This window comes from Gracilinanus agilis, chromosome 3 (assembly GCF_016433145.1).
Source record: "Gracilinanus agilis isolate LMUSP501 chromosome 3, AgileGrace, whole genome shotgun sequence".
In the NCBI taxonomy this organism is placed as follows: domain Eukaryota; kingdom Metazoa; phylum Chordata; class Mammalia; order Didelphimorphia; family Didelphidae; genus Gracilinanus; species Gracilinanus agilis.
The window spans coordinates 59,256,139-59,274,427 of record NC_058132.1 but is presented as its reverse complement, the minus strand read 5'-3'; the positions used below and the strand labels follow the sequence as shown (position 1 = coordinate 59,274,427).

The following is an 18,289-nucleotide window of genomic DNA, read 5'->3' as shown; positions in this document are numbered from 1 at the left end:
ATAGACCCACGTGAGAATCAGCTGCATCCATGAGACCTGCCGAGCTCACTAAGTGGGCACAGAAGGAGGAAAAGGCCAGGGCAGAGTTCTATAGGACACGGATCCTACAGTTAGTAGCTGTGACTTGGATAAAACAACCGAAGGGAGAAGACTGAGACTACTACAGGTCAGAGGAGAACCAGGAGAGAACCAGGAGAGAACGGCGCCCCGAAAGCTTCAGAGAGACGAGGAAGGACTCTGAGGCTACACAGCCAGGGACCTGGCCAAGCAGGCTAGAGTGGGCAAACCCCGATGCTCTCCACGTCTCTTCATAAGTCAAGAGAGGGAATGAGAAAAGAGCAGATGAGAATCACAGAATGACAGGACTCCATGGACTCTCCGAATATTAGAAAAGAGAATGTCAGTGTTTTCCAGGAACTTGGACATTTCTAAGCCTCACTCTTCATTTTACAGAGGAGATAACCAAAGATTCCTGAAGCCCTAAAAAGTATGACTCCAAGTAAATAGCAGAGTGGAAATATAGGCAATCAGCAAGCACTTATTAAGCACCTACTATATGCCCGGTCCCAGGACACTAAGACAAAAATAGAATAGCTCTTGCTCTCAAGGATCTTATATTCTAATTAGTAAAACATCAAGTAAACATAGTTTATACACATAAATGTAGAACATACACAGGGTAAATATGGGGTAGTTTTGGGGGGGATCATTAGAAACTGAAGGGATGGGCAACGGTCTCATAAAGGAAGTGGCACTTAATCTGAAGTCTGAAAGAAAATAGGGCAGCTAGGTGGCACAGTGGATAGAGTGCTGAGTCTAGAGTCCGGAAGACTCATCTTCCTAGGTTTGAACCTGGCCTCAGACACTTCCTAGTTGTGTGACCTTAAGCAAGTCACTTAACCCTATTTACCTTAGTTTCCTCATCTATAAAATGAGCTGGAGAAGGAAATGGAAAATCCCTCCTGCTAAAAATCTCTGCTAAGACAATCCCAAATGGGGTTATGGAGGGTTGGGCATAACTCAAAAATGACAGAACAGAAATTCTAAGAGGTATAGGTGAAAAGGGAATGCTTTTGAGGTAAAGGATGCAGTTTATGCAAGTCCAAAGATGGAAGATTAAGGAATTACAAGTAGGTCAGTTTGTCCAAAAGAGTGAGGGAGACAAAGTAGTGTAACAAGGCTGGGAAGGCAGAAAGCAGATTGTAGAAGAAAGGGAAGGAGGTTGTGATGGGATTTGAAATGCTAAATAAGGGGGTTTGTATTTTATCCTAGAAACAATAGGTTTTTTTGAATAGAGGAGTCTCACAGTTAGATTTGTGCTTTAAGATATGTCAATCTGAAGGCCAACATGGGCACAAGATCTAAACATAAAGGGTAATACCATAAGCAAATTAGAGGAGAATGGAACAGTTTACTTGGCAGATCTATAGATAAGGGAAGAATTTAGGATCAAACAAGAGAGAGAGCATTATAAAACAGAAAGTGGATACTTTTCATTATATTAAATTTAAAATGCTGTGTTCAAATCATATAACTTCGGAAAATGTATGTGGAAATTTGTTGTTAAAATAAAGAAAAAAGGTTTAAACAAAGCTGGGAAAATTTTTTAACAATAACCCTGATAAAGGTCCAATTTCTCAAATATGTAGAGATTCAGCCAAATTTATAAAAGGAATGTCAATCTGACAGCCTAGAGGAGGGATTGAAGAGAGGATGAGACTGGAGACAGGAAGATCAAGTCCAAGTGAGAAGTAATGAGGGCCCAAACTAGGATGATGGCCCAGGCTGGAGAAGAAAGGGGTATGACGTGTAGAAAAAGAATTGGAAAGATTTGGCAAATAATTGGATATAGGAGGTGAGGGAGGAGAGAAAGGAGTGGAGGATGATATCATCAGGAATCTGGATGATTGGAATGGCAGAGGTGATGGTGCCATTGCTTGTAAGCGGGGAGTTTAGAGTGGGTAGGCCATTGGTGATGGAAGACCAGAATTCAGGAGAGAAACTAGATATGGATATATTAAGTCCAACTCATTCTTTCTCTCTATATAGATAGATAGGTAGATAGGTAGGTAGGTGGATAGATAGATAGATGATAGATAGATAGATGGCTGGCTGGCTAGATGGATGGATGGATGGATAGATGGATGAATAGATGGCTGGATAGGTAGGTGGATAGATGATAGGTAGGTAGATTGTTGGATAGATGGATAGATATAGATCGTGGAGTTGTGAGATTTGTTCTTGTATTCATGCATTGTTTTCTCATTGCCCCTATAATATGTGGGCTTATTGTGTATATGGCATCTCTTGGGCTCCTCATTACCCACAGGTGTTCCACTTCTCCTATCAAGAATTCTAAGATTCCGTTACTATAGATCATAATCTATTATTTCATCTCTCCATATGCCTTCTCCTATCTCCAAGATTTACTTGTCGCCTTCACCATGACGTTCACCTCAGCACTTTTTTCTCTGCACTGAAACTCCTTACTCTGGCTTGACCCTATAGTTAACCACCTCAATGTTACGCTGCCCTCTACTTTCGAGTCCCTTGCCCTGCAGCTCTCCAACCCCGGGGGAACTCTGGCCCTGCTGACACTCCGAGCTCCTTTAGACCAAGGCTGAACTCCTCCAACCAACCCTTTCTCAAATCTATACCTGAAGGTCAGACTAGAAGAAACGTAGAATTACACATGTTCAGAGCCAGAGACTTTACTGATTACCTCGTCCTACCCTCTGATTTGAGAGATGAGCAAACTGAGGCCCAGAGAGAGCAATAAATTACCCAAGGTCACACAATAAAATCCAGGGTTTGAACAGATTCTGTGACTCCAAATCCATTTGCTCCCACCACAGCCCGCCCTATAGATGCTGCCTCAGAAGTAAGTCAAGGTTGGATCAGGTCCATGCCAGTGTTGGGGTAACACCTGAATTGAGGTCTGAGAAACTTTGAGGTGAATTTCTGTAGCAAGGGTTCCTATCAGAGTCCCTTTGCCCTTCTTTTCCTCTGTCACAGTTCATTTGTTTGTAGGTCATTTTACATTTAATTTTTATTGATGCCTTTTTTATATCATATTCATTTCCAAATATATTTCTTTCCCATAGTTCTGTTCCTTGTGACAAAGATTAAAAAAGAAAAGACAGCTCAGCAAAACAAAAACACCTCTGACAGCATACACAACGTCCCATACTCTGGTGAGAATTTTCCCAGCTCTTCTCTTGGTCATTGTAATTGCATGGCCTCAAGTTCCATACTGTTGTCCCTTCTAGGGTCATTGTCCTGGGCATCACGTGTAGTTTTCCTGTTTTTCTTTATTTTTCGGTCTTTAAAATCTTCCCTTCTTTGGAGACTTTATTCAGTCTCCTCTTAGAACACAATTATGTCCCATTATGTTTGCGCATCCCAGTTTTAGCCATTCCCCAATGGAGCAGTGCCTACTTTGCTTCTACTCTGCTGCTGCCTTGGATATGTTGAGTGGCCATCAGGCTTGCTTAGGTGCTAGATGGAGCCCAGATGGAGGCCCACCATCTCTTGCTTTACCTGTTCCCCAGGACCTAACCCCTTCATTCTAGTACTTGCTGCTTGTTTCTCATCTCGGAACTCTCTCAAGATTCCAACTCAGTTGGGGGACAGCTGGGTGGCTCAGTGGATGGAGAGCCAGGCCCAGAGACAGGAGGTCCTGGGTTTAAATCTGGTCTCAGACACTTCCCAGCTGTGTGACCCTGGGCAAGTCACTTGACCCCCATTGCCTAGTCCTTACCACTCTTCTGCCTTAGAACCAATACACAGTACTGATTCTAAGACAGAAGGTAAAGGTTTAAAAAAAAAATCCAACTCAGTTGCTCCAATGTGTCCCACCTTCTCCCCATATCAGCTGTCAATATTCTACCCACCCTCCAAACCCCCCAACCATCTCTCTACCCAGTCATTTCTTCATAGGCCCCTCTCCCCTACGCTGCTCTGGCTGCCATGGACCTTGGGAGTCAGGAGCAAGCCTTACACAGGAGGATATTTCCAAGCTGTCTAAGGGGGACGATCGCTGAAGGCGCCCTCCCTTAAGGTGATGAACGGTGGCAAATATGTTGGGGTGAAGGGAAGCTGCCCCTGGACTCAGATCAAAGCCGCAGGAGGCCTCAGAGGACACAGACGCTTCTCTTTGATGTTCTTCTCACCACCTGTGCTGGGATCAGCGCCACTACTGGGCACGTTCCCCTCCCCTCTCAGGTACTCTGGGCTCTCCAAATAGCTCTGACTGAACACAATGGCAGTGGACCAATTGCACACAATCGGGTGCCTTCCTGGAAAGCAGCATGCAAATCAAAGAAGGTGGATTTTGAATCTTCTTTTCCCACTGCCTTCTACCCAATTTTGCAGATGTGTTCCCACATTTTAAAAGGCTGTTGGCCCCAGGACAAAACCAAAATCACATTTGAGAGCTTTAAAAAGCTGAGGTTTAATTAAGGCAAACCATTGTCCAATAAAATATTCATCACAATAAGTCATAGATGAAAACAGGAGCTGAGGACAACGGGGAGACCCAACAGTTACAGCTGCTCAGCCCCAATTTGCATTCTAGCAATAGGTGGAGTAATGAGGCATTTTTAAAGTCCACGGAAGAGAGGGGAAGGCAGGCATGGATCGCTTTGCTACCCCTTCAGTCTTCCTCAATTTCTTGGTTTGTTGTGTTTTGAACTCTAGCCCTGGTGGCTGGCAGAGAAGGAAATGCTTTCTCTGATCCTCCCAACCCAAAGCCCCGTCTCAGTCTCATTTCATGGTACATCTCTCCATTGTGTGACCTCTGGAAGTCTGGGTGTCAATGGAGGGAGGCAGACTCTTCGGGCGAACGGAGTGCTTGACCAGGGAAGGCAACTGGCAAAAAGGAATGAGGTTCTTGAGCTGGGGAGTTACTACATAATGAAAGTGTTTTTAGGAAAAAAATTAATCTGGCTAAGGATGCAGGACAGATGGGAGGGAAGATGGAAAGCAGAGAGATTAGCTAGAAGGTGGTCCCAGTAAACCAGGCACATGACAGTGAGGGTCTGGGCTAACTGGAATGTTCAAGGAACAAGGGACTGTGGTGAGCTGAATTTTCGGATTAACTGAGGATTAAAGCAGAAAATCCTTTTTGCCTCAACCTTGGTTGAAAATCTTCCTAAAATGTGGTAGTAATTTCTTGACTTGAGTTGGGAATATGGTACACAGGAAAGGGAGTTTGAGTTCGGAGTCAGAGGACCTAGTTATGCTAAAATCTCCATTCTGATGACCTGTTTGGGCCCAAATTTTCTCATCTGTGAAATGAGGGCACTGGGCTAGCCAGGGCATTAAACTTGCTGCCCCCAAAACTGCACAGTGCAGCAGGAACCAGATGAAAATGTAACTGAGAAATGTGTAACAACAAAAAAAGACAAGACAGGTAATGTTAATTTGTGGTTTTCTAAGTTAATGCTACCCACAGGGATCCATTTCTATTTGTTTGGCACCACTAGGCTAGCCTATGACTCAATGACTATAGTACGGGGCACACTTTGTCTTCCTTAAAGTCTGTACTACACCATTCAAGGCTCGTTGACTGTCCTATATATATCCCCAGGGGAGAGGGGGAGATAGAATGTCTCTTCTCAATGCACCAGAGCCCCACTGCTCAGCTTTGCCATTTCCAATCCATTTTTCTCAGGATCCCCTAATGATATTAATTTCATAAAGGATTCTCAGAATGCTGGTGCCACAAGGGGACCACCTTAGGCGTCCATCGAATTCAATTTGACTTTACAACAGAAATTGGGACCCAGGGAGAAAGGACTTGTCAGAGGTCATACAGTGAAGGGCATTTTTCCCACCCGGCTCCATCCCGTCTCACCTTAGGCCAGAGCACACTGCAGTTGTTGTCTGGTACAGAAGGGATGTCTCTGGGATTCTGCACAGCTGGTCTTACACACCTGCTCACCTGTCCTTAATGAAATGCTTCACTCGGATGCAGCTCCCTCCATCCTCCTTGCTTGGTACCCGCAGCTCCCGACATTCTCTCCCGACTCAGACTGTCCTAAAGCCCGATGTTGCCCAGGTCTCCTCTGCCCCTCCATCTTCTACCTCGTTATCATATTCATTCATATACATGTCACATCCTCCCAGTAGACCATAAGCTCTTTGAAGGCAGAGGCTGTGCTGGGTTTTTGCTTTCCTTTGGTCTCACTCACTGCCTGGGACAGTGCTTTGAATAAAGGAGCCGAATAACTGTTTGCTTCGATGAATAAGTACCCGTTAATGGGCCGCATTTCCCAAATCTCATACTCCCCTACATACTACACTGGTTTTTATTCATTTCAACTTATTTCTTTATGTCAAGAAAGGCAGCTCTGAAGCTGCCTCTTTCTAATGGGAATGTTTGATTCTGCTTGGATCCTGCATGGGGTGCAAAGGTGGGGAGGTCTCTCTTATTCTATGCACCAGAGCCTCCCTGCTCAGCTTCGACACTTTCAATCCATTTTTCTCCAGACCCCCCAATGATAGACCTGAGTAATCTCCCCTGGAGAGGCACAGTGGGTTTCTGCAGTGACCTTGTCCTGGTATGTTCAATCCAGTGTTCTCAGACGTCACCAGGGAGCACCTGGTGTGAAAAGAGTCAGCAGGAAGGGCTTGTTATGAGGCCAAGCAAACAGTATTTGATGGGGGTAGGAGGGGGAGTTCTCTGAGCTTCCCACTAATCTCTTTACAGGGGATAAAAAGGACAAGCCAAGCTTCTGACGGAACTAGGGCTGATGGTCACGGGGCGATACGGCCAATTCGACAAACGTTTCTTAAGAGCCTACTATGTAAAAGCTCCCCTTCTCGGCTACTCCAGTAGAACGGCTCTTTGGGTAGAAGGACCCGAGCAGAGATGCCAGGACAGGCAGTCATTCCATTAGCTACCAAGCATGGACCGAGGGCATCTTGGGTGCTCTGCATGGTGCCGAGGCTAAGGCCGAGGACAAAGCCCGCAAGTTCAGGTATCAGCCCCCTCAGAAGGCTAGATCAGCACCCCACCCCATCACACTTCCATTCGCCTTCCCCCCACTCCTGTTTTGCAACATACTGTTCCAGTGGAACCAATCTGCAGTGTTGGGTGGATTCTGTCTGTATATGACATACCTGCTCTGCCCTCAAGCAGCTTACAGGCAAGTTATACATGAAGCAAGGAACCACCAATATTGACTAGATAATTATTATATAATACATAATGCAGAGTTATTGAATGATAAAGCAAACGTGACTCAGGAATTCAGAAATGTAGACTTTGGAGAGGCAAGACTGGACTTAGAGGGGACACCGAGGTGCCATCCATACAACAATGGAGTTTGGGAATCTATCAGGCTCATGAAAACTCATCCACAGAGTCCTGGGTAGGGGGAAGAAAACTTCTGGAGAAGTAATCAGCCTTTGTGATGGGCCAGATGCAGCCAAATAGCCCTCCCGCAGCCCTCACACCGGCTCCTTCACTCTCCTCGTGACAATTTGGGATGGGCCCAGCTTTGCCTCAATTCCAGGTTGGTTGGCCCTCTCTACTGAATCACACTAAGCAACCAGGCCTGTCACATCGGCATCCTTTCATGAGGAATAAGGACAGGCCTGACAAGGACAGGCTAGATGTGAAAGATCAAGGTTCATCCAACACTTTAATAAGGCATAATTTCCCAATGGCTCTAGTTTGGTTTTCTGGTGTAGACCAACACAGGTCTGGCATAAGGAAGAAATTGAAATCAAGTCCATGCAGAATTTACATTGTCAATGATATGGCTGCTCCAGGTACAAGTGGTAGATAACCAGTACAGTTCCCCTTGGCACTATACTTGATGATTTTATATTTAGACAATTTAGAAGAAATCTGATTTCGCTTTGGGAACTCCCCTGGCCCACACCGTCATCTAAAGCATGGACGGTCTCCCTTTCTTCTTTGTGTGCTAAGGTACCCGCAGAGGATGTGTCTGGAGTTTGTTCTCTTTCTCTCTCTTTCTGAGCCTGGCCAAGTCTGATCTGCTCTGGGATATTCTATCACAATATGACAGATAATTAACCACCTCACTCTCTGACAATTCCCCAAATCCCAAATCCTGCTAATGCTTCCCTCTATGCCAACCCTTCCCCTCCCCCCAGCCACAGCCTCCCTTTTTTCTGAGTGTTCCAGGGACACAAATGGCATGAGCACATCTGCGGAGCAGGTGCTGCTGACTTGCCTCCCCACTTTCACTATTAGAAGAGGTAGTCTCTCCCCCGGCCATCTTTCTCTTCCATAGGAGCTAGCCAGCATCTCCCCTCACCCAAGAAGAGACCACACATGGCCCTCAATGGATGAATGAGGAAGCAAGCCTGAGCTGACAGAAAGACAAAGTGCCACCCCCCTCCCCAAACGTCCTGCCACTGACTTATTGAGGAGACCATGGCAGTAAGAGAAACAAAAAAACAAAACTCTTCTAAGCTGGGTGAGGGCACAGGCAATTAGAGGGCATGGCCCACATATCCTCCTGGGGGCGTCCAGAGCACCCAGGGCCATCCCATCACCCAGTCATCGGTTGGCAAGGTTCTTCTTTCTTGATAAGCCCAAAGCTGCCTCACTCTCTCATGGCCCTGGGGTTGCTCCATGAAGGAAAAGCACTTTATTCCTCAGAGAGGATTTTAATCACCATGGGAACACAACATCCATATTCCAGTCTCTGGTCCATGCAGAGCTGAAAGCTTTAAGAAGGCTGTAGAATCTGAGGCTTCTGAGGCAGATGAGACAGACAATTTTAAAGAAGAGAATAAAGACTTCTTAGTCTCCTGGCTGCTCTGCCGACCTCTTGGTCCTAGTTCCACAAGCACCATGCTTAGAAGCAATGACTCACCCTCCCATGGTAATCCTTGCTTCCTAATCATCTAATTGCCTTGTCCCTGAAGTAGTTCCCTGTGATGGCCAAGCCCTGACCCACAAGAGTTCTATAATGGATCCCTGTTACTTCCCCCTCAATTAGATCCCGCATTGTCTTCTCCTTGTGGCTGCTTCTCCATCAGTTATCAAACCTGCTGTGAGAGCCCAGAATAGTTGAATTTGATTCACTTCCCTGAAATGCCACATTCTTCTTCAGAAAATGCCCAGTCCCTTCCTCGGCTGGGAGATCATCAGCTTTTGCCCTATTCGAGGACCATAATGAAAATGGATTATTTTGGAATAACATCTAAGGAAGACAGGAGGAAAGGAGGAGCTGGGCTAGTTGGGAGGAAAGGGGCAACTCTCACTAGGGCAATGTGCAGATGTATTCATACTCAGAATCCTCTGTGGAACAAACTGATTCTTCCATCACTGCTCAGCAAATTCATTCAGTTTCAGAATGAAACGGAATGTGGAGAACCAATAATGGGTTTTGCAACTACCATTTGCTGCTGCCAAATCAGTAAGAGCTCCCTTGGTGGGTCTGATCAGCAACCTGGCCTCTCAGACCGACTGCTCTTGTTTAACAAACCACAGGCCTGACAATTCTGTAGGAGGTTATAAGGTTCCTCTCTGCCAGAAATTTGGGAAGGACTTTTTCAGAATGCTCACATGGAATTGAAATTTAAGTCTGAAATGCACAAGCCTTTCTATAGAACACAAACTCACGTGACCCCAACTCTCTCATCACCTCGATTATGAATCCTTTTTCTTTTGTTCTCTCCCTCTATAGCTCAAGGTAGGAAACCGTTCGTGGCCCATGTTCTACTGTTTTCATGAAGTGGCTATTTGTGGGGGTTCTCTGGGGCTTGGCACCAAGACCTTCTTATTGCATAGCATTCCACAATGGTGACATTCCAGTTCCTTCCTGGTCATATCTTATGGGTCAAGTACTTTCCAAACCCAAAAGCTCAGATAGGGGTGGGGAACCTGAAGAAGCTTAAATGACTGCCAAGAATCCAAGGGGAAGCCACAGTGGGTCTTCGCATGAATGCTAAAGCTAAGTCTTAAAGCTTTGAGCACCATCTTCTGGTCATTATCAGCTTTTAAGGCTGCCCTCTTGGAAGGCTTCATTGACTTCAGGTTTACTGCCTAAACAAGCAGGACATACGCATTGGTGCGGGCTCATTCGGTTCCCCTACGTGATACTCTTGGGAGCCTGGTCCTCAGAACAAGCACAGGCCTAAGCGGCTGAGCTGTGACCCTCCAGAGAAGGACCAGTCCGAGGCTCCTCCCTCCAGAGCCAGCCAGCTCACGGACAGGTGCTAAATCCCAACCTTCTACGTTCCTAGCTAGGAACTGAGAAGCAGCAGCAAAGAGAGCTTCAAGCCTAAACAAAGCAGACTCCTACTTCTGCACAGAGCTGTGCACGAGGCATCTGGAACAAAAGAACGGCTCTATCTTCTGCTGGGGTTGGTTCCAGGAAGAGTGATGAAGTGGACGTTGCTCTCCAGAGGGGGCCGAGACCTGGGCTGTGGCAGGGATCACAGCTCAGCGTGTAAACACTGCATGGGCAGAGTCCAACCTTTTGGCACAAGGAGTGGAAGATAAATGCGAGGCGGCCCCTCCAAACTGCAGGAACCTACATCCATCTAATTGCACTTCATAATGGAGTCAACAAACCATTAATTATCAGATTATATTTTAGGAAACGGCAGATAAAAGGCTTTGGGAAATGGAGTCGTAGAGGGGCCGTGGCCCAGCAACAAGAGAGGCATACAAAATGGGCTCCAATAGCAGCCAGAGCCCCAAGGCTTTTGAGAACCCTTCACAAGGCGGCCAGGAGCTGTGGGCCTGTGGGCAGCCACGGCTGCCACTCAAGCTACACGGGGGCAGAAATGACTGCACTCCTGCCAATTCAGCAACTGTAATCATATCAGATGCCTTCAAAGGAAGAGCTCGGCTCTTAGGTGACTTTTGTGCCTCTCCAACAGTAGGGAGAGGGGAAGCTGGCACAAATGGAAGGGACAGCTCAAGTGGCTGGTGGTATCCTAGTGCTCATTCCAAAGAACATCCTAATGAGTTGGGAGAGAGCAGGCTAGGGCTGCCTTTGTAGCTAGCATGTCCCACATTTGATATTCTCAATAGAAAATATTCCAACTCTTTGTTCTGGGAGACAGAGATTACTGCACCAAGCAAGGTAGGACTCGGTGGGAAAAGAGTCCATTGTTTTGATGGTCTAACAATAAAAAATATAGACTTTGGTCAGGATCAAGGACGATGGGCTAGGAAAGGTGCTAAGGCCCTGGGTCAAAGGTGTTGTTCCTTGCACACCAGTTTAGTGAGAGGGTGGTGAGGTGCTAATCACCTCCTAACTGCCACTTACCAAGGCGGGAATGGAGAAATAAGCAGTAGCAGGAGACACGGGACTGTTGGTGCCAGCAAGATTGGGCAGAACATACTCTAGGCTGGAGTCACCTGATGCCTTGCTAAGGATTGCCTCTCATTTTGACGACAGTAAGGAATTTCATATAAAGATTAAAAAACATTTGTTTGGCCATGCTTTGTTGGTCAGTTCTATCCATTCTATCTATGGAGGGACGACTGTAATCAAACTAAGCTTCAGACCCCAGCTTCCTTTCACCAGTGCCTCTCACTAGGCATGGGCATCACTTAATTTGAGGCTAGGCTTTGGGAGAGGGCAGTGGGCTCAGTGTCACCATCCTTGACACTGGGTGTTTCAGAACATTCAGGGCTTCATGGTACCCTGTTCCCAGCCAGCAGGGCTCAGAACACGATCTACAGGACCAAGTCCCTGCATGATTCTCTCTGTTCACGCCTGGGATCTCTCAGAGTTTCTTCAGTGACTTTTACTTTGCCTCTCCACAGATAAGGGTGACGGTTCCATCCAGTAAGTCCTCTACTGTCACTGCCACCAGCTCAGAGCTGGCCTGGGGAGTCTGGGAATCTGGCAATGTCACAAACACCTGGGATCCAGTCAGTGGGGTCTCTTCCAAAGTGATCACCTGCTCAGCTGATGCTCCGGGCTCTGGAGCCTGGATCACCTGTAAAGGAGACAACCAGTGGAGGCAGCTCTAGGAGAGGCCTGCAGGCAGCCCTTCTCTCCCGTTTCTTAAGATTTGTCTCATTTCAGTCTCATGCTGTAATGATCATACTTGTTCTCTCACCTGTGGAGAGCAATTACAAAATGCATGTGCCTAATGGGAAACTCCAAGCCTAAAACGCCAGTGATGCAACAGAGAAGGCAGACAAACAATTTAAATAACTCTGCACACCAAATTGCTATAATTTGGCTCTGTGTGCCATCTCAGAGCACACAGACTGTGATTACATGCTAGTGAGTACCCACACGCAGGGTTGTTTTTTTTGTCTCAAGGGCCAGACCACAATTATTTCTGCAACATGCAGTAAGTAGATAATGGTCAGTTTCATTCATTGACTTGTTTAAAAACACGGACACAAGGATTACTTTTCTGGGTTTTCAACAATGGTGGTGGTCTATCCACTGATCATTACTAATGGGTGCACCAAGCCAACAAGGGGCTCAGATGAGGGCCATGAAAACCATAAGCCTTGTGCCCAAGTCTGGCAGGGGGATGTGATGAGGTGACTGAGTGTCCCCAATGAGCATGGGTTGCCTCAGTCCTGCCTCAGTGTGATGTTCATCTTGCCAAGGAATGTTCAGTGCTGACCAAGTGGCTAATGGGATTCCTCGACCTCCTGGACTCCTGATTGTCTCTGGTTTTGTAACAAAGAATCAGCTGGACTGAAAACCACAGATTATGCCAAACCTTACTGGAGTTCCCCATAAAGACTAACTACTGATAGAGAACAAACAGAGAAGATGTGAGAACCCAACAACCTGAGGAAACAGTTCTTGAAAAATCCTGACATACAGGAGCTCTTAAAAGAGAAGCAACTCATGTTTCTCCAATGATTTCCTTATCCTGTTCATGTTGGGAGGAAGGGAGGCAGCCTGGTGGAGAAGTGAAGGAAGTTTTATTGGATACCACAGAAGTAGAAGAAAAGAAATCAGAGAGACTGAGTTCAATGTGGCACCAACATGCCTGGGAACAAATATGATGTGACCGTTTGGCTTCCTTCTCTGAGCTTCCATTTCCTCGACTGTGAAGGGAAAATAAGGCTATGTAGGGCACCAGTTTCAATGGACAGGGCATTGGGAGGTTCCAATGAAATAAGAAAACAAAGCCCTTGGCAGATTTTAACCTCCTTCAGAAATGCCACAACTACAATTTTCAAATCTTTTCTTGGTGTGCCTTTTCATCTGATTTTTCCAACAACCCTATAAAGTTGGTGTTATTATCATCCACTATTCCAAATGAGGAAATGGAGGCTCCCAGGGATTAAGGGATTTACCCAGGGTCATCCAGCCAGGCTGCTAAGAGTCAGAGATTTTCCTGACTCTGAGTCCAGTGATCTATCTATGTACTATGCCATACTACCTCAATAAAACTATTCCTGCCCTGCCCCCACCCCTCAACAATGGGGGAGACCTAGATAAAGCTACACCCAGGACCACAGACATCTAGGTACCTCCCCGCCCGAGACAGGAAGGACTACCCAGTGATCACCTAGTCTTGCCAGGACAGGAATCCTTCTACAATGTCCCCAACAAGTGGTCATGTCCCCTCCAAAACCTGCTATGGAGAGCCATTCTATTTCTGCAGCCTGCTCTTTGTTACAAAGGTTTTCCTTACATTGAGCTAAAATCTGGGTCTCTGCAACCCCTACCCACTGCTCCTAGTCTTGCCCTCCGGAACTAAGCAGAAGAGGTCTAAATTCTCCTTCATATGACACCCCATAAAAAACTAGAATACATTTTTAGCAACTACTAAGTCTTCCTTTTTCCGGATTACACATTCCCAGTTCCATGAACCTATCTGCATATGATGTAGCCTGCAATTCTCTTACACTCTGGTTGTTCTCTAACCCTATTCCAGTTGGTCAGTGTAGAGTTTGTCCTAAAATATGGAACCCAGAACTGAACCCAATACACTCCACTCCACCAATATTGCAGGCCCTCTAGCCCTTAACTCATCATCATTAGATGGTCACACTCCTTTAGTCAGCTTGAATGGTCTGGGCAGGGAAGAGCGCAGGAGGCTAAGGAATGGTGTTCATCCACTTGTAGAGCCTACAGCATTCCTTGACAACAAAGATGAACAATGCACTGAGGCAGGACTGGGGCAGTGGCCACCTACATGGCAGCAAGCAGAGAAATATCCTCATTCACTTCTCTCTAGGATCCTTTTGGGGTACAGGTTCACTGGTCAAAGATGCCTCTGGCAGGTCTAGAGTAGGACACTAAGGCACAGAAACTCCTTGGCTTTGTATTTAAGGATCTCCACCATCTGGGTAACTGAAAAGAGGCATTGTGGAGAGTGGAAATCCATGCTTGACTTGGGGTCAGGAAGACCTGGGTTTGAATCCAGTATCTAGTGCCTACACATAGTTGTGTAAACCTGAGGAAGTAACTTAGCTTCTAGGAGACTGTTTAGTTTTCTGTAAAATAGGATGAACAAGAGTCCCTTGGCAAACAAGGCTGTTGTTGAGACCCAAATAGAGTGTTCACTATTATTCCAACCTACTTTCCCCCTCCTTTCTGTCTTTTAAATCTTTCTTTGCAGGCTTGGGCACCATGTTCCCTGGTCCTCCCAGATAAGCATAATCTCTCTGTCCCTCCTCAGAAGTTTTCTCTAGCACACTTTTCCCAGATCCATCTTTGCCTCCTTAATCACAAGTGTAACATAAAACTCATTTTTGACCAGGTCATACATACCCCACTAGACTACTGTGAATTCCATAAGGGCAGAGAATGTGTCGGTATTCATCTTTCAATACCACCTCCTAGCAGCATTTGGTAGGCACTAGGCCCTTAATTAAAACATGAAGAAACAGGAATTAAGACCTGAGAACCCTTTAAGGTTTGCCATGCTGCCATTACACATTCACCAATTCTAGGCAATCTGGCTTCTGAAATCAACACCAATTTGATTCTGCTCTTTTCAAAGCTGCCAATTTCTTAATGGCCAAACTGGATTTGGTTCTTGTCCTTCTTGACCTTTTGACAGCTTTTGACAGCTTTTGACACTGCTGAACATTTTTCCCTGGACATTATTCTTCTCTTGGTCTTCATGACATTGACCTTTCCTGGTTCTCTACTTCCCTGGCCACTTCTTCTCGGTCTTCTTTGGTAGCTTCTCAGCCAAATTTCACCCCTCATCCGTGAGTAATCTGGGACTTTGTTCTAGACCCTCTTCTTTCTTTACATCCTACATATAAATCTGACCAACTAACCCAATCAATTCCAGTGGCTTCCTATTATCTCTGGAATCAAATATAAACTCCTCTCTTTGGATTTTAATACCCTTCACAATCTAGGCCAAATCTAGATTTCTAGACCCATTAACCATCCTGTAATCTATAACTGTTTCTCTTATGATCCTCCACCACTAGTCTCTGTACTTTCACACTGGCTGTTGCACATAATGAACACATTCTACCCATTGCAGTGATTCTAAACCCTTGGCTGCCACTTCAAACCCTATTCTCCATCTCACACTGCCTGTCCCCTTATTCTCATTGTTGAAGGAGTCCTGTCCTAGCTGTGCTCTCTAGAATCCCTGTTGCCATCTTAAATCTTTTTTTTCCCCCTATTCCCCCCTACATTCCTGCACTTAAGAGAACTGACTCCCTCCTGATGATAGAGCTTTCCTAGTCACTCTTCCCAGCACTGGTTCCTCCCTGAGGATGGTGGGGGAGTTGGAATAATCCTGGCTCCCCAGTAACACTTCTGGTCTTTCTGACACCAACACACAAACTTCTCCTCCTCTGAAGTTCATGTAATTCATATTTATCACTCAATCAAGATTCTGGTGGATGTTGTCTACTGACCCCTAGTACATTCTCCTTCCTCAATGATTTCAGTGTCTCTCTCTCCAATTCCTGACCTCATTTTAGAAGACTTCAACATACATATTCATACTCCTTCAAATACCTCAACTTCCCAGTTCCTCAATCTACTCAGTTCCCATGACTTAATCCTACACCCCACTCCACCCCAGGGAGGTTTGAACCTTTGATCTTGCAAACCTATAAAAGTTCTACTTCCATGTTCGTGAACTCTGAAATAACTCTGATTATAACCTGCTCTCGTTCCAGCTCTCCCTCTTTCTTTGAATTCCCTTACCCTGTTCTTTGATCTCCCTGTGACCTCCAATTCTCTGCCTGAGAGGTGGTGGAGGCCTCGGTTCTCTCCCAAGTGAATCCTACCTCCCATTAGCTACTTGCTCCTCCCTTTCTTATCTTGACCCACCCTCCCCTGTTCAACTATTCAACTCTCTATATAATACTCTTTTCCAGTCCATTGCCTCCTTTTATCCTGCCGAAGATCTTGCCCTGCCAAACCTCAGTTTTGGCTAATTCCCACCATCCACTGCCTGAGTATTAAACAAGGCTCTGTCCTAGGTCCTCTTCTCTTTTTCCCACTAGATTATTTTATTTATTCATGGTATTAGTTCATATGGATTCAATCTCAATGCTGATGATTCTCACATCTATTTGTTTAGCCTTACTTTCTCTACTGGCCTTCCATCTCCTATCTCCAACTGTCTACTGGACATCTTGAACTAGATACCTCATAAACATCTTCAACTCAGTGTGTCCCAATTATCTCCCCCAAATCCTCCCCTTTTCTAACTTCCCTATCACTGTCACAAACACCACCATTCCCCCAGTCAGTGAGGCTCACATCTTAGGTGTCATCCTTGAACCTTCCCACCCCACCCCCCCAACTCCAATCAATTGCCAACTTCTGTCATTTCTACCTTTGTAACATCTTTCCTATAAGAAAGATGGTGGCCCCAGTGCAGGCTCTCTCCAACTCATGCCTATTGATTGGTTCCCATGCCTTGAGGCTCCCCTCACTCCATCCTCCACTTAGCTGTCAAAGCTCTCTTCCCAAAGCATAAGTCTGACCCTATTCTCCCCAATTCTTGACTTCATTTTAGAAGACTTCAACATACATACACATTCATACTCCCTCAAATACCTCAACTTCCCAATTCCTCAATCTAATCAGTTTCTATGACTTATGGACTTCCATGACTTCCCTGACTCCATGCTGGCCCACAGAGAGGCTCCTCTCAGAGGCATCTCCTTAGCTTCAGTGTCTCTCTTGACTTTTCAGCCTACAATACCAGCTGCCTCTAAGATACCTGAAACTGGGTATCCCACAGGCAGCTCAAACTCGATATGTTCAGCACAGAATTCATGGCCTTTCCCCTCCAAACTCCCATGCTGGTCAAGGGCATTCGGTCACCTTGGAGTGGCCTTAAGCGCTGTCTCTTCATCAACCCCATGTACTGAATCCATTGCCAAATCCTGTCAATCCCGCATCACTTCATAACTGTGCAACATCCCTGCCCTGTTTCCCTCTGCTCACAGGCCTCATTGCCTCTCACTTGGATGGCTGCTGTATCCTCCTCATTGGCCTCCCTGTCTTCATACAGCTGTCAAGGGGATTTTCTGAAGCATATATCTCATCAGTAAACTTCCATGGCTCCCTGTCTCTAGGACAAATAGGGACTGCTTCAAGCCTGTCCTAACCTTACCTTTCTTTCTGAGCTTGTTATATAGTAATCCCTTTCTCACATGTAGCAGTCTAGGCAAAGTGAGTCTCATCTTGTCTGAAATGTGGCACCCATCTCCTGTGCCCTTGCTCAGGCTGCCCTCCCTTCTCACCTCTTCCTTCAAGGCTAAGCTTAAATACTACCAACTGCAGGAAGCCTTCATATATTCTCCTGCTAGTTCTCTGTCTCTCATAAATTATCTATCTTGCATTCCTTCTGTACATGCTTCTATATGTACATATGGCCTCCCCATAATTGACTATAAGTTACTTGAAATCAAGAACTATTTTAGTTGCCTTTGTATCCCTCATCCCTTAGCGCACATCCCTAAATACTTGCTGACTGTACTGGCTTGAACGATCTGCTTCTGAACTCTCACTTACTGTCCTCCATGGACCGACACAGTTGGAAATGGCTCTGAGAATTACCTGCACCATCTGGGTGGCAGCTGCTGTGACCTGAGCTTCAGTGACCACCACCTTCCCATGCTCAGACTCAAAGTGCCCCTCTAGCTGAGCCTGGGAAGTGAAGAGCTCGCCACACATCTCGCAGGGGAACGTGTTCTCTGTCTGCCGGAAGTGCTCAGTGGCCACATGGTGCTGCAAGGCTCCAGGAAAGCGGAAGGAGGCTGCACAGTAGAGGCACCTGAATGGCTGAGAACCTGGGGGATGAGGAGTGGCAAGAGGGTGAGATTGGAGAGGGAAAGGTGCTGGCAGTCACAGAGTAAGTTCTACTAAAG

The 18,289-nt window shown here is 46.1% G+C and overlaps 1 protein-coding gene across 2 annotated transcripts in view; it reads right to left on the bottom strand.

Annotated features, from left to right (window-relative positions):
- Window positions 1–10,563: 10,563 nt before the first annotated feature.
- The window catches only part of ZBTB40 (zinc finger and BTB domain containing 40), a 46,017-nt gene continuing 38,291 nt past the window's right edge, over window positions 10,564–18,289 (bottom strand). For both annotated transcript variants that reach the window (XM_044671314.1, XM_044671315.1), the window contains 2 exons: window positions 17,979–18,211; window positions 10,564–11,943 (listed from right to left, as the gene is read on the bottom strand). In XM_044671314.1, coding sequence (XP_044527249.1) covers window positions 11,749–11,943; window positions 17,979–18,211 — 428 coding nt within the window. In that variant the 3' untranslated portion in view covers window positions 10,564–11,748. The remainder of the gene's footprint in view (window positions 11,944–17,978; window positions 18,212–18,289) is intronic.